This window comes from Carassius auratus, chromosome 43, assembly GCF_003368295.1.
Source record: "Carassius auratus strain Wakin chromosome 43, ASM336829v1, whole genome shotgun sequence".
NCBI lineage: Eukaryota > Metazoa > Chordata > Actinopteri > Cypriniformes > Cyprinidae > Carassius > Carassius auratus.
The window spans coordinates 5,923,120-5,947,322 of record NC_039285.1 but is presented as its reverse complement, the minus strand read 5'-3'; the positions used below and the strand labels follow the sequence as shown (position 1 = coordinate 5,947,322).

The 24,203-nt window shown below is 36.9% G+C and overlaps 1 protein-coding gene across 2 annotated transcripts; it reads left to right on the top strand.

Annotated features, from left to right (window-relative positions):
• The first annotated feature begins 1,079 nt into the window (after positions 1-1,079).
• On the top strand, positions 1,080-22,692 carry LOC113061543 (protein FAM107B-like). Of its 2 annotated transcripts, none has more exons than XM_026230727.1 (4): positions 1,080-1,306; positions 16,351-16,528; positions 21,914-22,070; positions 22,155-22,690. In XM_026230727.1, exons 2-4 carry the CDS (start codon positions 16,401-16,403, stop codon positions 22,272-22,274), a joined length of 405 nt encoding a protein of 134 aa, XP_026086512.1. In that variant the 5' UTR covers positions 1,080-1,306; positions 16,351-16,400; the 3' UTR covers positions 22,275-22,690. The 2 variants fall into 2 exon arrangements, with proteins under 2 accessions (XP_026086512.1, XP_026086511.1); XM_026230726.1 differs by lacking the exon at positions 1,080-1,306 and adding an exon at positions 15,449-15,601 and having other exon boundaries at positions 22,155-22,692.
• Positions 22,693-24,203: the final 1,511 nt, after the last annotated feature.

Sequence of the window (24,203 nt, the reverse complement as noted above, 5' to 3'; positions counted from 1 at the left end):
CTCTCACAATTTAATTTGTGAGTGACTTAGACACTACATCTTACATGTACAGACTGTACATCATAGACATGTCTGCAAATAGTACACAAGAGACAGTATTATTAAATCAAGGTAAGGACAATTCCAGCTAAAATTAATTAATTTGTAAAAAAAAAAAAAAGTACACTTATTTATTTATTAATCTACTTTTACAGCAAATATGTTTAGTAAAATCGAGTTTCTGCTCTTTGTCTCTTTACCATTTCTTTGGTGTGTTCTATACAGGAAATTCTACTGTTTCTGCATCAAACTTTCTGTGTGACACAACTGTCATAGCGCCCCAGTAACCGGAAGTCCGGTGTTTTACACAGAAAGCACACGTTCCATACGAATGTGAACCAGCGAGGGGCCACCGAGGGCGGGGCTGTATCCTACTAAAGGGGGTGAAAAAAAAGCAGAAATCCCGTCGACTGATGGTGGTAGTGGGGCTTTTTGGGTACAGACTCAGCTGTCATTGCTAAACCGATTATTTTAATTAATCCACATGCAGAAACTAGTGAACAAAGTAAATGTATGACTTGATTATCTTTTGAATTATTAATGAAGATTATGTTAGAAAATAATTTAGTTGTCACAAAAATATGAATTCTGTAATCCACTTTGTTGATTTAATGATTTATTTACATTTTTTTTTTACTTGATGTAGCTACTTGATGTAGTCTGTTCCTTGCACAATGCTACAGTGTGACTTAAGATTCAGACTATGAACCAGGCGTATTGAAGTAAACGTTTCAAACCTCTGGGATGAGATCACCTCCGTTTTTAAAGCTCTTCTGTCACCATTTATCACCAGAGACTGGAAGAGACCAATCAGGACGGAACGTAACATTTCTCCCGTTGTGAAAATAAAAGAACACGAGAGTGAGTAAATCTTAAAATAATTTACAATTTTGTGTAAACTACCCCTTTAATTATATATTCGCATTTGCTTTGTGTATGCTGCACCATTAGTCTCCGCCCACCGGTACTGCGCCACGCCCAGACCGTTTTCGGGGTGTCCCCTGCTGATGAATAATCATGAGGGGGAAATGGGCGGAGCATCGCATGTGACTAAAGGCGTTGGGTCATGTTGTTCCCCCGGCCACCACTCCAAGTATTAATTTACATTTCTAAGGGTCCTGTCCACTACTGAACTGTTTCCAGCAGTGAAATAAACAGATTTAACAGACACCTTCATAACAGGAGAGATGAACCGATGCATTTCCTTCTTCTGAGGTTCATCTGAAGTCACTTGCCAAAGAGAAGTATCGCTCAGGACTGATTTGAGGTATGTGTGTGTTTTAATGGGTTTCTGTTTTCAGGACACTTTGCATCAAAACGCGTTATTTGTCGTAGTGGAAACGAGACGCGCGTTATTGGAAACAATGTTTATGCACATACTCATGAATGAATTAATTCATTGTTTATATAGTGAATGTATCAGCAGATCAAACAATGTACGATAGAACAATAAAGCGCTAAAAATCACGCGCTTCAGAACGCAGCAGAACAATAGCAATAAAATGTTTGAAATAATGAAATTAGGCATGTTTTCTAGTACTGTGTTCGCAACAATAATGACATATTATTCTTATTTTTAATAATCAGTTATTTTTTAAAATAGTACACTTGTATAAATAAATGTATAAATATATTGTGTATTAGATAAAGGTTGAGTTAAAAATATAAAAGTATAGAGTAGTTCAGTCAGCTATTCCAAGCACATGGGATGTGTCATGTCTTGTCATGTCTTCCTCTCTGTAGAACAGTGGCTCTCAATTACTGTCCAAGATTTTGATTTGAGTTTATCTTGTCTTGTTTATATGTTAGACCTTCTTATTTACTATGCATACTACGGGGGAGCTGAATAACATTTGTATATTTCTTAGAAATAGTGTTATTTTATTTTATTTTTACAGTAAATATCATGTTCAGATGAACACAGTCTGAGCACATGGTTAACAGTGACTCTGACTAAGATCTGTATATTAGTAAAGATGTTGCAGTATATGTTAAGTATGGTCATTTTGAAATGGGTTTTCTGTATTGGAGGGGATGTTGGGGGTAGGGAGGGGTTGGTTCTGACCACATGTGTTTGCAATTTGTCAAACAGCCTTACATCTGCTTTTTGATCTTTGAACCAGTCCCCCAGTAGTGCTAGTGAAGCCTTCCTGTTTCTGTTTGCGTATCTCTTCATCTGTTTCTTTGTCAGACACACCATTATTCTCAGTGTGTGGTTTCCATTCTGTCTAACTATGAATGTGACACAGAGAAAGTGAGATAGAGAAAAAGACAGTCTTGACTTCAGACTTCCCGTACATGATGATGCTTGTCCCTTGTGGACGGTTAGGACAGTGGTGGACATCTGGACACTGTGAGTCAGCAGCATGACTGACTTTTGTCCACACTGCATATCGAATGCATGCTGGCGTGCATTTATATGCAGCATATTGATTAACCCAATGAACATGTTGCTCTAGAGAGGAACTTCTTTCTCTTGTGGGACAGTGCCACTTCTGTACACCAGAGATGCACTGATATGTCCACACGTGTGTGTGTGTGTGTGTGTGTCTCTCAGTGTGCTATGTTCTGTTATAGAGAACCCCCTTGTCTGCTCATTTCGAACTCACATCATTTCTACACATTATAAATTATGATAATCCAACATTTCAGTATACATATATCACACAAAGGATTCTGAGCTATATCTTCTCATTAAAGCATGATGCAATATTGATGTACGTTTCGAAATCATAGACTTTTTTTTGTTTGTTTCTCATTTCCATGGAGTTTTGCAGTGACCTTGACACCCAGGGGCTAGATTTTGAGTTGTTATGTTAAACGGCTTGCGTTGATGTTTTGAGGAATGGGTCAACATTGAGATTTGATGTTTGGTTGATCGTTTTCAATGGGAAATTGTACAACAGATACTTTGCGTAAAGTGCATACTGTGTTTTTGAAACCGTTATTAATGTCTCAAGCGTCTTTGCCGTAATGTTAGGTGACAGGCAGAAGAGAATGGAGAAACGAGATTTGTTTATAATGTTTATAATGAACATGTATAGAATATCTTATTTGTTTATTATGAATTTATTATGGCGTCATAAAAGTCTGTGTCTAATCTGTAGCATTTGCATGTTTTTTGCCCATGAGTTTAGGTGTATGTTTGTGTGAATTATAGATCTGTAGCGTAATCCAGACATGGACAGCTGTCTGTAAATCCTTTAGTCCGATCTGACCAATAGCTGCTAGGCATTCTGTTGCTGACATTGATTCTCATCCATTTTAATCAAACAAAGAAACATGACAATCAATCAGATACCTCTTCTCTTTTGCCCCACGCAGTCCCCAAGCATGCCTCAATCTCACAGGGCACAGTGAAGGCTGGACTAATGGATGCACAGTCTGATTCATGACCACAATATAAATCTTAGATCAAAATCAGGATTTCACAGACTCAAATTAAACATTCTGTCCTGTGGAACATTTCATATTGTCCTAATAGAAGCCCAAAGTGGTTGAGGGGTGATGTGCTGTTTTAAATATAACTAGATATTCTCTGTTTTGTGAAGAAGTGTTGCAAGCTAATGCTGGTACTGTGTGATGTGATGTTTTAGGTTGTTGCAATTCAATAGGATGTTCTAGAGTCTTCTAGGTGGTTGCTAGTTGGTGGTTGGAGCTTGCTAGGGTGTTCTAGGTGGTTAAAGTTCAATAAGATGTCCTGGATAGTAGGGTGTTATAGGTGGTTGTAAATTGCTAGAATGTTCTAAGTGATACCTAGGATGTTCTAAATGGTTGCTAGGGTTTTCTAAGTTGTTCTAGTTGCAACAACATTGTAGGTGGTTGCTGGGTGTTCTAGGTGGTTATAAATTCTTAGGATGTTAGGATGATGATAGGTTTTTACTAGAATGTTCTAAACAACTTCTAGGATGTTAGGTGGCTGCAACTTAATATGGTGTTTTAGGTGGTTTCTAGGTGGTCATGCAACGAGCGTTGGTCTGATCATTCTTAATACAAGCTGCATGATTTGAGGTATTTATGTCCATGGCTCAAATGGTGCAGAAGTTTAATAGCTAGGGTTACATTTTTGTTTTTTATCTCTAAACCTAGAGAGAGCAATATAGTGCTACTTCCCTTGTATTAGCAACAGTAATAGTGATACTTCTCTTATCAAGCAACAGTAACAAAACCTGCTGTCTGTTTTTAAGCAGACACACAAATGCCAAGCAGATGTCTGTATTTTTTGTCATTCGTGTTAAAGCATCTGTCTGTGCTTGGTCAGCAGTCTCTTTGATAGCTTATCCTCTTCTTCATGAAGGCAGCAGTTGGCTTTTGGTTGGATCATCCCTGTGAGTGGAGTGTTTGGAGTTTATAGACTTTCCTGTAAGTGTTTAAATTGCTTTCAGTGTAAACGCTGAATTTAGTTGAATTTTGGATGTGCGAAATTGTGGATTTTGGTTTTTAAGCCTTTTTGCCACATTAAGTCATAATAAAATGGAATAGGATAGCAAATGATGGGGTGGGGGGGTTAGGAATGATGAAAGATAGATTCAAAGTCATGTTGCCCACATGAGCACCATAGATCAATGTGTCAATCTCTGTGTTCTCAGTGATTGTTCATTACTTGGAATCATTAGTTAGTAATCCTTCATGTCAAATCCTCATGCATGCATTCACATACGTCCCCAAATATACATTAGCACCTCACATGCCTCTTTAACATAAGCCCTGACCCGGCAGGTGCTGGCCACAGCTGAGCAGAATCAATGGCCCCTCTGTTCCGCTCACTTTGTTCTATAGCGCACAGTTGCTGGATCCCTCATATACATACTCACACACACCTGACCCATTCTGGACAGTTGCTGCACCCCTAATCTAGTCCTCATATGGACTGGGGGGGGGGGGGTTATGGTGACTGGAGCGTAGAGATGCTGGTTTAGGTTTAGCTTTCGCTGCTTAAAGGGATAGTTCATATTTTCGAATCAATCCAAATGTGTATGGCTTTACTCTGCAGAACAGAACAGAAGATTTAAACTTTTTTTTATTTTTTATTTTTTTTAACATCCAAGATTCTTCAAAATGCATTATTTTGTGTTCCATACAAGAAAGGAAATCATACATTCACACAGAATGACATGAGGGTGAGTAAATTGACAGATTTAAATTTTTGAGTTTTTGGCAAAAACAGCTTCTGGTCTCTGCTCCAGTTACGTACACATGTACGTAAACTATGTAAGAATCTAGTGATTACATTGCGGTTATGGTCATGCTACAGCAGTTTTTTCATAGTCAACTATCCAAATATACATGACAATGTATAATCAAATATTTAGTTACCATGAAATAAATATTAGCAGTTGTTATTTTTATATTTTATTTCGCATGTTATAAATAATATTCACTCAGATATACATAATAGGAAAGGAAAGATGCTCACAATTGCTCATCATTTCATTCCAGCTTTAAAGAATGAATGATAGAGTTTCAACTTTGTATTTTAGAGCAAGTGCACAATGCATTTGTAGTTTGATTAATGTGTATACATCCTGGATAAAATTATTGATTTAAACTGACTGAAAGCAAACTTTTAAATGCATGCAAACTTTATTATTTTGTGGTTTTTAGAGTCCTGTATGTCATATCTATTTAAAGTGATAATGTCATATTCACTGTGTGTCTATTGGAAAACCTTTGCAGGTTTATCACATTCCAGTGGTGTGATGTGACATGGTGTTGCATTCGCTGAATGATCTCTATTCACGCAGTATCTCTTCTTTCGAGATTCCCTTCTGTAGGCCTCTCTAGACACAGACACATACACATACATGATGCGAACTAAACTAACTAACACAGTCTGCAAGTGATAATACCAACACTATACCTTCAATTCGTTGCGGATTAATTTTACCCTCACTTACTCATTTGGTCACAGCTAAAAAAGAATCTAGAGAAGACGTGAAGCAGTAAGAGCAGAAAAACTTTGAGGTGAAATTAAAAAAAAGACTTGTGGGGTTGGTGAGTGAGAGGAACAGGAAGTCAATTTTTTTCCCCTTTACAGTAAGCACTAAGCCCCCACAGAATAGAGAAATGGCACACACGAGTGTGTTTAGCAGTAGGTGGTGGTTTGATGGATGTTTGAACAAGGATGTGTCGACATAGTGTTATCTCTAGCATCTAAGTTGTGACCCAACTCAGCCAATTGTGAAAGGCACGTATAGGTTTTTCTCTCAACTGTTTACTTTCATTTTAGACATAACCAACTGAGTCTACACGTAAACCTTGTGTATTATGACAGTATTAGCGCAAAAGATAACTTAGTTCAATAATCAGGCACTGTTCAACAGGCTTTGAATGCACAGGTCAGACCAGTGCGCAAATGAAACCTTTAAAATCAAATGCAAATAATGAGAGAGTAACTCTACTTCTGAGTTAACACTGCTGTGAATGCATGTGGTGTTGTACAGTATATGATGGAGGCGCCAGAACTGCAGCTGATAGAATGTGCGCTGTAGCATGATATTACGATATTTCTTCAAAAGCAGATCGTGGAGACCTTTTTATCGTCCACATTTGTGTTTATTAGTGTTTATCAGAGCACTTCTCCACAGCAGCTGATTCACAACCCCTGCAACCAGAGTTGGCATGCGTTGGGTGTTTTGTCTTTGCATTGGCATAATAGACTGAATCAGTTTTTATTGTTATTTTGTAGCTTGACTCCTGTGTGATGGGGTTATGCTATGTACAAGTGACTTGTTTTAATTATACTGACAATAGGCAGCAGTTTAGGCTTCAATCCTATTGCTATGGAGTCCAGTTATGTTCTGTTTTTTATATGAATGCCCACCCTGTAGTGCGGATGACGCAAGCAGTTTAATGCTAATAAAATTAAGTGTCTAACCCCTGACCCTTAGAGGAGCCCATAAATGTTTATTTCTTTCTTTCCTCTGAAACCAGTTGGAATATGATTTTTAATGTTTACCGTTGGCCCAGTAAAAGGACATGGATGAGATTCAGAAGATTGAGATGAAATTTTGAAGGCAAAAGTGGGCGGAGGCAGCTGTCACCATCTTGGCAGTGAGCGTCACTTCTGGATAATTGAAAATGGGCAAAAAAGTCGGGAGCTGGCTGCTAAAACCATGCCCACCTAGCTCGATGGTGCTGACAGCAGCGGCAATCCACCGGTCACTCAAGTGGCTGAGCCCTTAATGATGCAGAACTTTAAAGCTTAAAGCTGCGGTAGGGAACTTTTGACGCTCTAGCGGTTAATAAACAGAACTGCTTGCGTCCTGCGGAAGAACATCGTAGCCGGAACTACTTCTCTCTGTTTATGTCTATGAAGAATCACAAAGGTACTGGGTTACTCCGCCGCGGTATCCCCGAAGCAATTTAAAATAGTCCGAATATAAACACTTATTATAGGTGCACCCTAGTGATTCAGGACAAGCCAAAAACACGGTTTGGAAAATGGATTCATGGTGTACTCGCTTATTATATACATTTTTCTACATTTTGAACACAAACAAAGTTACGGACCGCAGCTCTGATTGGTTGATTTCTTACCGGGAGCAGTCGGTAACTGCAAATGGCAATAGGACCACTGGGAGGAGCCAGAGGAGCTTGATTTTTTTCACAGATTATCTGTCTCATATTCTACTGTCAGGACATAATGACAGGTTTAATAAATATGTAAAAAATATTTTTTTACAAAAGTTCCCTACAGCACCTTTAACATAATTTAAACAGATCAGTTATAAAAACAAAATCACCCCTCACAGTTGTCACGAAGGGCAAAATTGGCTATAAAAACCAAAATATTTTTTGCCTGCTGTAAAGTTAGGCATTTTAACATGGGGAGTCTATGGGATTGACTCCCTTTTACAGCCAGCCTCCAGTGGCCAGTCGATGAATTGCCGTTTTAGTCACTTCTGTGTTGGTTTCAAGAGAGTCCGTCCACATTGAGTTTCAAAAACATTCTTCAGGAATCTACGGGTGACATCACGGACACTAGGTCCATGTTTTTAAACAGTTTATGGGCAAAACGCATAAAAAGTTTCCCGTTTATGGCTTGAAAATGTTGTCATGTAAACAGCCTTCTCTGATTTCTATCTTGTTAGTGGTGGCCGGAGTCATTCCTGTCAAGGGAAGAGGAGGTTCATGAGAAAATGAGGGAGAGAAATGAATCATCTAGAGGACTGTTGATCCAAATTGATACCTCTGTGGTCTGTAATAGGTGTCAGGGTGGGACGTGGAGTGGGGGATGGTCTAGAAAGGCCTTTATGCCAGAAATGGGGTATAGTTGTGTTTAGAAAAGCGTGTGAAGAATTTAGAGTATAGAGTCTTAGGTTAGAAATGAATACATTATGAAGAATAGGTGAAAGTGACAGTGCTAGAGTACCAGTGAAAGGGCTTTTGGAATTGGGGAGGGGTCAAATATACCCTCCTGTTGTGTGTAAACTGTGCCCAAAAAGGGTCAGATGGTGCAATAGACTGCCAGCTGCTCCGTTCCTCCCTGCGTGTCTTTTTGCCTAATGTGAGCGAAACAAAGAAGTGGCATCCTTTCCACCTCCTCCATCTCTGTGTGTGTGTCCCAGTGCATGAGACTCAGAAATAGCTGTTTTTTTTTTTTTTTTTTTTTTTTTTTAATCACGAAAATGGCAAGGGATTATTTGAGTTTGTCTGATTCCTGTTATTGCCACCCCTTGTCTTCATCCAAGCTCTATGTGTGTAGGCCTTGGAGAAATGACTGGAGAAAGGAAGCTGAGGGTGATTGATTGAGGTGCACACACCCTCTGGTCTATCCTTTTATGTTGTAGGCCATAAAATCACGAAACCAAATACATATCGGGCTGTATTTTTTAATTTATTGTAGAAATTTATAGTGAAATCCCCTATCATGCTGTTGGGCTTACATTTTACAAGGCTCAAGCCTTTTGGATGTCATTTTTAAAACATGACTCTTAGCAATTCTGCACAAACAATGATCTAAGTATGTAAACACTCTGAAGTCATAATGATGTCACTGTGTGATCGTTTACAGTAATGGTTAGTGCTCAGAAAGAGGCGTGAGTATTTCTTTTTTGCCGTTCTCCAGCTTTTTATTGTGGAAGTGTGTAGTCAAGTGAGTTTGTGCAAATTTAATCTGCGTGTGTCTGTGGAAGAGGGTTAATAAGAGTCATCCAAGTCATTATGAACTCTTTGAGATAAGCTTGTTCCACCTTTCCAGTGAACTCTTCTTAAGTCCTGTAGTATCCTAATTAACCGTTTCTAGAATACTAGGAAATGCCGTTTCCCAATTATTTTCCCAATAATTTTATAGAAACATATTTTCAGGATTCCTTGATGAATAGAAAGTAAAAAAAAAACAGCATTTGTTTGAAATGGAAATCTTTTATAGCATTAAATGTATTTTACTATCACTTTCGATTCATGCTGAATAAAATATTTAGAAAAATACATTATTTCTGATAATGCAGTGCACAAGGTTTAACACACTCTCCCATTTTATTGTTAGTTCTTTCAGTGTTTGGAAATAAAATATAGGCCAAGTTGCTGAATAGGAATCAATTGCATGTGGTGGTGATGTGTGCATGTCTTTAAATACAAAGTATAGAATGAGTTGTTTTTGCATCTTAGTACCAATAAATGCTCTTTTTGTATTGCAAAGGAAGTTTTGAGCTTTGACACTTACAGCATGTTTTGATGCAATGAACTGTTTCAAAATATCAAGGAAAATTTACATTTTTCATGCGGAACCATACCATAGTAACACATATTACCTCATTTTAAAGAGTAATTTAATTTGATCTAACCACACAAAAAAATAGCTTGTTGGTCTAACTTAATAAAATTATGACGCACATTTCCATGCATTTAAACTGATTTATTTGAACTTAAATTAAGTTAAATGTACTGATGAGTAAAATTCATGCTAATTTAATGCGATCCAACCAGTTTTCTGCACTTTTATGAAAATGGAAAGGCCTGTTAGTTTAAGTGTTTAATGTTTAGTTATTTTGAACATTTTAAAACAACATAAAATTTTGTTGTTGTTTTTTTGTTACCATTGTGGTGAAGAGTAGAGCTTGTGCTTAGGTGGTCAATATCTGTCATACACACATAAATGTTCTATGATCGTTTAATTTTGAAGAGTAGAAATACTAATATGGACTCTATAAATCACATGCTGGCCCTCAAACTGATTCAGTTTTATTTATTGCTAGAAGAATGTAACAGCCAACACAACACTTGTTCACATGCTAAGTAAAATGTTTGTAGCATGCAAGTAATGATCAAGTTAAAAATGTTCACATGACAATGACTCAGTTGAAGCTCATGTAGCTTACACCCTAACCACAGGAACTATACTTCACCATAAAGGTGACCTCAAAAATAAACAAACTTTAATATGTCTTTCCCTTTACCAAAAACACATTAAACAGCACTTAATTTCAACATTTATTCTTCTAGTCTGTCCCTATGCAAAGCATGCTGGCAACTAGAAATCCACTGCCCAGTTTCAGTCAATGCAACGTAAATGATTCATGTCTGCCCAACTTAACTTCAATGGTTTAACAACATTTTACAAATGTAATTTCATTGAATATAATAAAACTGAGTGCAAATGACAACTGTATAAAAAAACTAAAGATTTACGTTGTTTTAGCTTATTTTATTCCAGCAAACTAAGCAAACAACTAAAATAATTTGTTTTGAGTGCATCTACTTCTTGATTTGACTTTAATCTTAAGTGGAGCATGAACAAAAGCACTACAACTTTTAATCATTAATGCAAACCTGGCTGATATGCATGATCGGCCGTATGCATTGGAATGTTAAATGAATGATGTCCCCTCTATGTGCACGTGCTGGAACAAGGTACAAGACTGAGAATGGCAAACAGATGCTCCAGTCCTGCTTAATGAGTGAATAGATGGTTTACAAGCATTCCTTTAAACTTAAATGCAGAAGCACAGACATGAAGAAGAATTTAGAAGAATTTAGAGTATAGAGTCTTAGGTTAGAAATGAATACATTATGAAGAATAGGTGAAAGTGACAGTGCTAGAGTACCAGTGAAAGGGCTTTTGGAATTGGGGAGGGGTCAAATATACCCTCCTGTTGTGTGTAAACTGTGCCCAAAAAGGGTCAGATGGTGCAATAGACTGCCAGCTGCTCCGTTCCTCCCTGCGTGTCTTTTTGCCTAATGTGAGCGAAACAAAGAAGTGGCATCCTTTCCACCTCCTCCATCTCTGTGTGTGTGTCCCAGTGCTTGAGACTCACAAATAGCTTTTCTTTTTTTTTTTTTTTAATCACGAAAATGGCAAGGGATTATTTGAGTTTGTCTGATTCCTGTTATTGCCACCCCTTGTCTTCATCCAAGCTCTGTGTGCGTAGGCATTGGAGAAATGACTGGAAAAGGACGCTGAGGGTGATTGATTGAGGTGCACACGCCCTCTGGTCTATCCTTTTATGTTGTATGCCATAAAATCACAAAACCAAATACATATCGGGCTGTATTTTTTAATTTATTGTAGAAATTTATAGTGAAATCCCCTATCATGCTGTTGGGCTTACATTTTACAAGGCTCAAGCCTTTTGGATGTCATATTTAAAACATGACTCTTAGCAATTCTGCACAAACAATGATCTAAGTATGTAAACACTCTGAAGTCATAATGATGTCACTGTGTGATCGTTTACAGTAATGGTTAGTGCTCAGAAAGAGGCGTGAGTATTTCTTTTTTGCAGTTCTCCAGCTTTTTATTGCGGAATTGTGTAGGCAAGTGAGTTTGTGCAAATTTAATCTGCGTGTGTCTGTGGAAGAGGGTTAATAAGAGTCATCCAAGTCATTATGAACTCTTTGAGATAAGCTTGTTCCACCTTTCCAGTGAACTCTTCTTAAGTCCTGTAGTATCCTAATTAAAAGTTTCTAGAATACCAGGAAATGCCGTTTCCCAATTATTTTCCCAATAATTTTATAGAAACACATTTTCAGGATTCCCTGATGAATAGAAAGTAAAAAAAACAGCATTTGTTTGAAATGGAAATCTTTTATAGCATTAAATGTATTTTACTATCACTTTCGATTCATGCTGAATAAAATATTTAGAAAAATACATTATTTCTGATAATGCAGTGCACAAGGTTTAACACACTCTCCCATTTTATTGTTAGTTCTTTCAGTGTTTGGAAATAAAATATAGGCCAAGTTGCTGAATAGGAATCAATTGCATGTGGTGGTGATGTGTGCATGTCTTTAAATACAAAGTATAGAATGAGTTGTTTTTGCATCTTAGTACCAATAAATGCTCTTTTTGTATTGCAAAGGAAGTTTTGAGCTTTGACACTTACAGCATGTTTTGATGCAATGAACTGTTTCAAAATATCAAGGAAAATTTACATTTTTCATGCGGAACCATACCATAGTAACACATATTACCTCATTTTAAAGAGTAATTTAATTTGATCTAACCACACAAAAAAATAGCTTGTTGGTCTAACTTAATAAAATTATGACGCACATTTCCATGCATTTAAACTGATTTATTTGAACTTAAATTAAGTTAAATGTACTGATGAGTAAAATTCATGCTAATTTAATGCGATCCAACCAGTTTTCTGCACTTTTATGAAAATGGAAAGGCCTGTTAGTTTAAGTGTTTAATGTTTAGTTATTTTGAACATTTTAAAACAACATAAAATTTTGTTGTTGTTTTTTTGTTACCATTGTGGTGAAGAGTAGAGCTTGTGCTTAGGTGGTCAATATCTGTCATACACACATAAATGTTCTATGATCGTTTAATTTTGAAGAGTAGAAATACTAATATGGACTCTATAAATCACATGCTGGCCCTCAAACTGATTCAGTTTTATTTATTGCTAGAAGAATGTAACAGCCAACACAACACTTGTTCGCATGCTAAGTAAAATGTTTGTAGCATGCAAGTAATGATCAAGTTAAAAATGTTCACATGACAATGACTCAGTTGAAGCTCATGTAGCTTACACCCTAACCACAGGAACTATACTTCACCATAAAGGTGACCTCAAAAATAAACAAACTTTAATATGTCTTTCCCTTTATCAAAAACACATTAAACAGCACTTAATTTCAACATTTATTCTTCTAGTCTGTCCCCTGAAATCCACTGCCCAGTTTCAGTCAATGCAACGCAAATGATTCATGTCGGCCCAACTTAACTTCAATGGTTTAACTTAACATTTTACAAATGTAATTTCATTGAATATAATAAAACTGAGTGCAAATGACAACTGTATAAAAAAACTAAAGATTTACGTTGTTTTAGCTTATTTTATTCCAGCAAACTAAGCAAACAACTAAAATAATTTGTTTTGAGTGCATCTACTTCTTGATTTGACTTTAATCTTAAGTGGAGCATGAACAAAAGCACTACAACTTTTAATCATTAATGCAAACCTGGCTGATATGCATGATCGGCCGTATGCATTGGGATGTTAAATGAATGATGTCCCCTCTATGTGCACGTGCTGGAACAAGGTACAAGACTGAGAATGGCAAACAGATGCTCCAGTCCTGCTTAATGAGTGAATAGATGGTTGTCAAGCATTCCTTTAAAGTTAAATGCAGAAGCACAGACATGCATGAAAATATATGCTCTGATGCATCATTATCAATACACAATCAGTGTGAAAGTATATTGAAATGCTCATCCATGGACACACCCATGTTGTTAGTGTTGTGGTGGTCACCATAGAGACCACAGGGTTGAAGAGTGCAGCTCTGTAATTAAAAGCTGGATGTGGGGGTTTTTTATTAAACAGTTTGTCCTGCAGGGCTCCCTGTGCAGAGACGTATAAGCAGTGCACAATCCATTTTGGAAGGGCTGTTGATACTGCGACATGAAGGCCACATGTTTTCTCAATAATGGTTGTTTGAGCATTATTGAGAAAAAATACTGTATGTTGTTCCAACTGTATGTTGTTTATCTGCTTGACTTTTTTTCTGCAGAGCACAAAAGTAAAACATTATTTTGAAACATGTTTGCCATTCCAGTTAATAATGGTTTCGAAAAGCACTGTGAAAGTGTCATAAAAAAATATGACTTGTGGGCTATTTTCAAGCCATATGATAGGTCTGTGAGAAAGAAACTGAACTAAAGTGATAAGATAAGCTTATCAACAACCGCTTTTGGTTTATTCCTCATATTAAGCTGACATTTGAAATACATGGACTACTTTTAAAATAGTTCAGTTATGTTTTTTGTCATTTTGGAGAATGATAGCCTCAGTGCCCAGAGTGTCCAGAAAGACCAAGTGAATACTTCTTGGGTGAACTGTCCCTTTAGATAAGATCAATGTACCATCTTGACTTGTGAAATGAGACTTCTTGTTTTTCAGACTTTGTGAAACTTTAACGTTTCAACATTGCGCTGTCAACAGGAACTACTCTTCGGCTGAATCTGTAAGGAAAGTGTGAGTGCAGATAAAAACATTATAAAGTGGCCTTGGACGCACCGCATTTTGATAATAACACCATCATCTGCTTTCACTAAGGTGTTCTTGCCTGAATGCATGAAGAAATTACTGGTTGTAAATAAAACTGCCATACCCTGACATATCATATGTCAACATTTCAGAACGGGACACGCAAAAGTTATTGCAATAAAATGTGTGCAGCAGCTCTATTATGTGTATTTAAATAGTGCTGTCTACAAACAAATGGTCAATGATGAGTGTGGATTTTGTCTATGAAGGAGTGCCACACAATTTACCCTTGAGGAATTAGGATAGTATTTTAAATGTCCTCTCATATTGCTCTTCAAAATTAAATTATGTCATGACAAGAACAACTTGGTTGTTGTGTATCAATAGTTGTAGGCGAGGATGACGTCTAGTGATCAGCAGATGAACTGCAGCTTACAAACTGTTACTCATTTGGCACAAATCCTCATTCGTTGTGTAAAAAATTACAATATTGTTATTCTTTTGTGGTTTAATATACATGCAGCATTTCATCTTTCAGAATAATGGCTTTGCTTGTGGCCTAAAAAACTGCATTTTTTACTTTAAATCAGTCAATTCTAAATCAGTTTTGAAGGTTATAAGAAGATCGTGAAAATGCTACGCACATTAACGTGTTAGAAAATAACACACAAATTTATGATTGCTCTGAAATATTGGATACATTCCTGTTGCCCCCGTCACGTTCAATATTTCCCTTCTTTTAATAGCTCTAATCTCAGAGTTGATCTTATACATATAAACAGACCTGTGTGAATTCTTTAGTAAGGAGTGTTCGTCTTTTTATGTACGTGCACGTGTACGTGGCCATACTCTTTGATGTTTCTGTCTCCGGTGACGAAAGATTAAGCGGGCGGGCTGTTTGAGGAGCCGTTCTGGCAGGGGTGGGTGGGCTGTTAGGTAATAAACCATCAGGCGGAGCCAGAAGAGCGTTTTATAGAGCACAGCGCCCTGTCACAGACACAGAGCTGCAGTTTCATCTAGCTGTGGGAAGTTGTGCTTTATATCTTGAGATTTTTAGTTACAATCAAACGCAGAGATGACTACTTTGTTCAGATACCCTGTGTTTCCAGTCTTTCCAGGTGAGATTTGGGTTTGGAATGCATGCAAGTAGATGATGACAAATAACATGGAAATGCACTTTTAGGCAAAGCAGTGTAGTTTTAGGTTAAATGTATATTCATGTATAAGGGAAGTGTGTATTTTAGATGCAGTGATTGAAAACCTTTTAGATTTGTTTAAATTCATTTAAATAGTCCAGAAAAAGACATTTTTAAAATATAAATATTGTATGTCGTCTTTCAATTGATGTGGTTAAAAAGTATAATTTTGTATTTATCTCTTTAGCTATTAACATATTTGTATTATTCATCTGCATTTTTATTATTAATAAAATACCTTTTTTTTTTACTGAAATGTACTTAATGTATGATGGTTTTTCCTTGTTATTTCACATTGTTAGGATGTGTGTCACATGGACACTGTTATCAGTTGACGAGATCTTGTTTATTCAGATATAGTTGATCAGCCTTTCAGCTGATATGGAGCTGTGTGCTGAATGATACATGCTTGTTTGTTACTATAAAACTAATGTCTAGGATCCGGCTGTAAACAAATAATCATGTGAGATAGCAGTCACATGGGCTCGTCATTCATTATCTGTTTAATGATATTAGAAAAAACTATAAGATAAACCACTGAGAGAGAGCTTTATTTATTCACGTGGTTTTTATAAATGTATACATTTTAATAATAATTTCATTGCTAAGATAAATGCAGAACTTTTATTTATGTTGATGTTAAAATAGGTGTGTTTATGTCTTTCTCTCAGGTCTGGACCAGACAGACATACCAGAGGGACTGTCCCGTGCACGGAGCATTATGGCAGAGCCAGACTATATGGACGGTGATGGCGATGAACTCGTAAAGCCCAAGAAACTCCTCAACCCAGTGAAGTCCTCCAGAGATCACCAGGACTTACACAGAGAGCTCATCATGAACCAGAAGAGGTGATGCACACACAGCCTACATTAGATCCGTCTTCTTTCTCTGAATTCATTTTATTCTGTGTGGACATGTACCATTTATAAACTTTTTTTTTTTTTTTTATTTACTGTTGGACTATAAATCTGAAACAGCCATCAATGCCATCCTTTTTCATATAAACATAAGTAAGATTTTGGCTGTCTTTATAGAAATAATCCCTGACAAAGTGATCTGGACCCTTTCCCCCTTTCCGTTTTATTATTATTATAATTGACTATACATTTATCCCACATGACATGAAACTATCATAGCTATATAGAAAATGCAGTCAATATATTAAAATATTTGACCACATTTGACCAATCAGAATAAAGTATTATGTGATTAAAAAATGCCTGCATAACTTATGCATCATATAAAGATCAGTTTCTGCAAGTCCACTGTTGAATATTTCACAGATGAGTTCTTTAAAAAAAAATAGTCATTCTGAAATCTGATTCTACCTAGAGGACTTTTTGGACAAGACGAATGATTTCCACCTGTCTGATCTGTGTTTGTGTGCTGTATCTAGGCAGACGGGAACCAGGAAAAAATGTTTGATACACTCGTTTTAGTCCACTCATTCTTTTTACCTCTGTCTCTCTCATTCTCATTGTAGATGAATTGCAACAGCAAAAGTATACACACGCTCCCTGTTACATAAAGCAGTTTTTTCTTTTTCATTTGGAAAATCCCTTGAGGTACTTGCAGCTTGTGCTGTGACTTATCCGTTCTTATTCACATCAAAGTTATTCATGTTGCAAGAAACTTCTAACACACGCATTCTACCAGCATGATTACATAAACTCCTGTTCTCTGATTCTCACCTCCCACATGAAGGGAAGAGTTTTTAGAATTCCCACTGATATCAGGATCCTCTGTTGGGGATTTATTCCAGTAATTCCCACTTAGGTGTACTGAATGTGTTTAGCAGGTTCCAGGCAGCGCAGAAAAGATTGGAGTCTTTGTTACTTTGTATTAATATAGATTTGTAAAAATGACTGTGTGGCTTTTGGGTGATATTTTGCACTTGTTGAGCTAGTATGGTTTAAAATACACAATACAGAGAATGCAAATGACATTACTCTTGATAAACATAAATATATATATATATATATAAAATATTATATATATAATATTATGTGTGAGCAAATATATTTAAAATATTTATTTAAGTGTGTGTGTGTATATAAATATATTTTTATGTTTGAAATTTTTGTAAAAAAAAAAAAAAAAAATCAACATTTTAATTTACTTGTATGCATTTAGGAGATGCTTTTATCCAAACCGACTTAAAATGCATTCAGGCTATACGTTTTTTTTTTTTTTTTTTTTCACCAGTATGTTAATTTATATAAAATATTTCATAATAGCTAACTTAATGATATAATCAGTATTTTTCATGCCCAGTGACTGGAGATTAAATTTACTTTTCTAGCTAATTTTGGGGCAGTCATGGAACCTAATCACTTCACAGGCCTGGAAATTAAGTATTAACACTTTTTGTATTTTTCCTTAAGATGTTAGTGAGTCTTACTTAATAGAGAGTTGGGAATTGAGTGTGTGTGCATGTTCTGGCTTAGGAAATATAAATGGGAATTGTTCCAGATGTGGGATGCTGATGTTACATAAGAAGGATTACAGCATCCTTTTAGACTGTCTTCCCATGCACCCTTTCTCTGTTCTCTTTCTCTGGCGCCCACCTTCTGTCTGCCTCCCACCCTGCTGTACACCAACACTCGAAGTGTTTCTGTACACTCAGAATGTTATGAAATCACATCTACAGCCAGTGCAGAAGGTGAAGAACACTGAGTGATGGAGAGATAGAGGTCAGGCTATATATAGTCTGTTGCATCATATATTAGATAATGTATTGAGATGGGGGGCTGGAGTGGGCTTTTATTTAAACGAGGCCAAACTCTTCTTTGCTTTGTTAATTTCTGTCACTATTCATCTCTTTCCTTTTCTTTTTTCTGTCATTTGCCTTGCTGTCTTTGATGAGTGACCACACATAATGATAAAGTGACTGTTTCTAGCAGTTACCAAGAGACCAGTGTGTTCCTGTTATACAATCAGTGACGCCACACACTGGCATTCTTGAAGATGTTTGTACTTCAGAAATTCACAGAACAGAAGTATTTTTTATATTTTTGTCCCAGGTACAGTTACATGATACAGCTAAATCTTCCTTCTTAAAGGGATAGTTCACTTAAAAAAAATTAACATTTTGTAATCATTTACTCACCCTCATGTAATTTAAAAACTTTTTTACTCAAACCCTCATGTCATTTCAAACCTGTATGATCGACTTTCTTCCAAAGATTACTCAAAATAATACTGGACACGCACTGACTTTCAGTTTATGGACAAAACAGCACTGGTGGAAATGACATGATGGTGAGTAAATGATTGCAGCATTATAAACAATCCCTTTACACCAGTGTTTGCAAGTCCGTTTGTTATTCTACAGTCACTTCACTCGAGAAATATCACTTGTTTACTCCGACCCAACCACTGTTCCTGTTATAGCTGAACGACAAAGAGAAAACAGCCATAAAACCACACCTGTGGACAAAAGCACATTCTTATCTTAATATTGACTCGAATAAAAACAATAACTTCCAGAAAGCTCACTAGTCACAAGATGCAGGTGAAGTATTTTCTTTGGAAAGGCTGCATTTACACATTGTTAGAGCCTGACTGTGGTTATGGGGTTATTTTTCATTTACTTATTTCTAAATATATTAGTTTAGACCAGAAGAGTAGAGAATGGTCAAATAACAAAATGACAAAGGCAAAGTTTTATGTCTTTATTGTAGTTCTATTTTTGGGATGATATGAAACGCATCATATAATAGCTTCAGCTTGGCAAAACAGATTGCTAATGGATTTAATTATTAATCAGAAATGTGCCCTGAATCATAAACCAATCATTGTTTCCTCCTATCCTGTTGGTGGAATGTATCTGATCTGTAATTGGTCTCATAAAGTTACCTGCACAACAGACATATTCCACTCATGTGATAAACGCCTGATGTGCTGCTGTTGTTCTTACTTCTGAGAAGAGACAATAGTTGGAAGGAGAAAGTAAAACACTGTTCAGAAACTAAGTGTGTTATTTTTTATTTTATTTTACACTCACCTGGCACAGATTGTCGTAATTAAGTATTTTTTGGAGCCCTATACTATATAACTGTGGTCCAAATAGCCAAAACATTAAATCTCCCATTTTCTTAGCTCTGATGTTTTCATCTGCTCCTCTCATTTTTCTCTTCATTGTCTAGACAAGTTTACAAGTTTTGGAAGGACGGACAAAACTGTTGACATGACTCTGGTGTGCCAGACAGAGAGCAGGAATAAGTTGTTGTCATTGTTTCAGTATTATTTGTATATTTTATGTAATATTTTCTTAATATTTAGAATTAACTTTCATTTTTAATTTCTTGTAGTTTTGTTTAGTGCTTTTGTCATTTTTATTATTCAAAAGAAATAGCATTACTCTTTATTTCATTGTTTTGGTTTTGGCAGTTTTACTACTTAATTTATTTTGGTTCATTTTAAAGATCTAACATTTTATTTTATGTCAGCTTAATTTCAATTACCGACATTTTAACACTGGTTGTTGTAACGGATAGATAGATGGATGCATGGATGGATGGATTTTTATCATTATTGAATTAATTATAAAATCAGTTGACTATTCTAAATATGTGTTTCTCTGAAATTCTTTACATATGAACTATAAGTGTTTCATAAATAACTGGTTTCTGGCTTGTTAGTTTAGAGAAACATGGGATTGAGAATTCCGAATCAAAGATGTCACAGAAAAGTACTTTAATTGAAAGAGTTAATCTCCATTCACTCTAAACGCACAGCAGTCTTTGGTCATTATAAACCAATTTCAATCCCCAAAACCCTTCCAGGAATCCATCCATACTGGATTACAGTATATGGGGCAGTCAGGATTTGTTCAAAGTCATATTATGCAACTCTATGGATTATTATCCTTAAACTGTTCAGGAGTCATCTAATTTTTTGCTCCCATTAAATCAGACCTCTGATCGTAATGGAAGCTGTTATGGTTTTAAACGAACCGCAAATCCTAAATGTTAAATTTCAAAGTGCCGCTTTTGTGCTCAAATTATGAAACTATTTGATGAGAGGTGTGTTGATACTTTGTTAAAAAAGTATGTTCTGTATGAATGTGGGTAGTATGAATAGAATTTGGGCATACTATATCCACCATGTCATGTGATGCTTCACTGCCATTCATAAATACCCTCCCATTGCCTCGTGGGGTAGTAAAGTGTCCATCAAATATGCACTTCAGTATCTATCCAGAACTAGTACCGTATTTTTCGGACTATAAGTCACACTTTTTTTTTTTCTCTTGGTGCTTGGTTCTAAATAGATGCGACTTCTAGTCCAGTGCGACTTAGGGTGTACTCACAGTAGGCACGGTTGCCATGAACCAGGCCCGAGTACGATTGTCCCCCCTCCCCACTCCCCCTCTGGCCTGCACTCACATATAGGGTTTCAGCATTCGGACCGGAGCACGCTTGCGTCATTATGGTGCGACAGTTTCGGGATAAACAGGAAGAGCGGCGCTCTCTGAACACAATGGACTGCATCGCTCTGTTTTCTTTGTGGATAATTTTGTGTTGTTTGGTCCACAGCCTGTTGTTAAACAGATGTGTCGCCTTAGTGGCGCGAAAATTTTCACGTAATCGTGCTGCTCGTATGAGGATGTTTGCAAGGTACCAGCTGAAGTGCAGCAAGGACTTTGCAGTTTTTAGTTTTTATGCGTTTTGCACCTCTGCCGTAGACCAAAGCGACCCTTTCCCTGCCATGTTGTTTTTGGAGCGTCGCAAAACCGTGATGCAAAGCATCCTTTTCCGTGCTCCGGCACGGTTAGCGCTCACACTGCATGCGAACCGCGCCCGAGTCCAACTGAACCGTGCCCTGGCCCACCTCTTCCAAGCGGGCCAGGGCCGGCCAATCGAGCCGCGCCCGGGCACGATTCGGAGCACTCACACTAGTCAAACGAACCGCGCTTTGGTGGTCAAACGCACTCGGGCACGGTTCAAACTGGCAGTGTGAGTACACCCTTATATATGTTTTTTTTTTACCTCATCATGACATATTTTTGGACTGATGCGACTTATACTCAGGTGCGACTTATAGTCCGAAAAATACGGTAGTAGGTCACCTGGGCACTTTTTGCCTACTGTTTTTGGAATACTGTGAATTCAGACATAATACATCTGTCGAGTTTTGCAGGGCCAGTAACCAGACAGTTTTTCACCAACTGTAAAATTCTGGATACTTAATGTCAAGTTTCTCATAGTCTAATTTTTTTCTTATTACAGGGGTCTTGCGCCACAGAATAAACCAGAACTCCAGAAGGTGATGGAAAAGAGGAAGAGAGACCAGGTGCTGAAGACTCAGAAAGAGGAGCAGGAGGCGCACAAGAAGAGGTCAGACCTTGAGATCGAGCTCATGAAGAGACGAGAGAACCTCGAACAGGTATGTTTAATCGCATACGAATACATAGACATGGTATTATAGGCATATCCAGAAATGATCGACTAAAATTGTCTTCTTGTTTAGCTGGAATTGGAGCAACAAAAGAATGAAGAGGAGCAAGAAAACACCCCAGAGTTTGTCAAAATGAAAAGCAATTTGAGAAGAACCAAACAGGAAGAGGAGGGGCAGGAGCGTGCCACCTAGAAACCGTTTCTATTGTACATTTGTTGACATGGCAACTGGACTGTTGTTTGTGGGGATTTCCTGGTGTTCCTCCCCCATGTGTCCCTGTGAAACAAGTGACTGTAGACGAACGGTTCCTGTTGCCTGCTCGCAGACACAACCAGTATTCACGCTGCCTCTTTTTCTAAACAACGATCACAAATAAAGAGGATTGAAGAATAAACGAAACGCATACACACAAACTCTTGTACATGGGTGCAGCCTCTTTGCCACTGGTTGACTGGCTTTAAAGAACACGCATGGCAGAACAAACAGAGACCAAATGATTACTAGGGCTGCTCCGATCACAATCGGCCGATCATTATGCGCATCTCGTCAGTAAAGCCGGTTCTCTAATCAGCGGTAAATTCCATCAGGTGCGTGATTTCACATAGAGCCATTGTTAACTGAGAAGCTGCACAAATCCACGTTCATTTTCAGTGTTTATTTGCGCAACTAGTCAGTTAACAACGGCTCTGTGTAGTAACAGTAGCTCTATGTGAAATCACGCACCTGAGGGAATTTACCGCTGATTAGAGAACCGGCTTTACTGACAAGATGCGTATTAACGATCAGCCGATCATGATCGAAGCAGCCCAAATTATTACTTTGGTATATTTTATTTTTTTTGAGGGGGGCACATATTATTTTAATATTTTACATTATAAACCTGAAATGGGACACTGGATGAACTTTTTTAAGCCAAAACAATGCTCTTTTATTTATGTTCAGTGTCAGCTTTTGTTTGTAAGGGTTTCTCCGAGACATTTTTCTCTTGGTTGATGATTAAAAAAAAGAAGAAATGAAAGTAAATATGCAAAGTTGTGATGCATCTTGCTTGCTTTTTATGAATTGTAATGTCTGTGCGCTCCCTGTGCTGAATTACATAAGCAATACTAGTTCTAGTTTTGTGAGGTTACTTTGCAAATATTTTTGTTATAACTTTTTTAATGAATACATTAAGTTAATACACTTTAGTTTAATGTGGTATTAAACGCAAGTGCAACCGTTTTCTTTAACTTGAATGGTAGTTGTTCTTAAGAGTTTAAAAAGAACATGAAATGTTTATTAATGTAGATTTGAGCCAATAAATAACCACTTTTTGTGTTCCCTTAAAACCTTCTTTTAATAAATATTATTTTATCATGTTGAATTCTTTTGTTAATTTGATGTCTGTGCATTTCTGTGTGACCAAGATGTGCAATTGATCTTATAGAGCAAGGTTAATTTAAAAAAAAAAAAAAATTTCCCTAAAAAATGAAAATGTGGTTAAGATATTAGATATTCTGGATTTTCGTACTCTGCATATGGTGATATGGAGAGACACAGAGGAGACTGTTGAACCACTGATAACAGATGGACTATTTTGATGATGTCTTTCATCCTTTTCTGGACCTTGACACTGTTATTTACTAGGCAGTCTATGGGACAGTTTTAAGTCCTGGTTTTCATCCAAAATATCTTAAATCGTGTCCGAAGATGAACAAAGCTTTTACAGTTTGGAACGGGGGGTTAGTGATTAATGACAAAATTTTCATTTTGGGGTGGAGTATCCCTTTACAGTGCTTTCACTTTAAACCATTGCTTCTGGTCAAAATAAGAGTCCTCCAGTAACAAACTCCCATCCCATTGTCCTCACATTAAAATCCACCAACATGTTTGTATAGAACTTTTTTGGACTGTGTTGCTTGTAAATGGTGCTTGATCTGTGCATATTCCTCTCCTGATTCAGATGACTTTTTCAGTGGAGAAAGCAATAGTATGGATTGAGGACTCGTTATTTTAGGATTTAAGTTCAAATGTTTTGATGGATTTGTTTATTACAAACACACAGCTTTTCCCTTCATAAGTTGTTTGTACTGTTTGAACTCCCACTCTGATGTTACCCATTCACTGTAGAAGATCTAATCA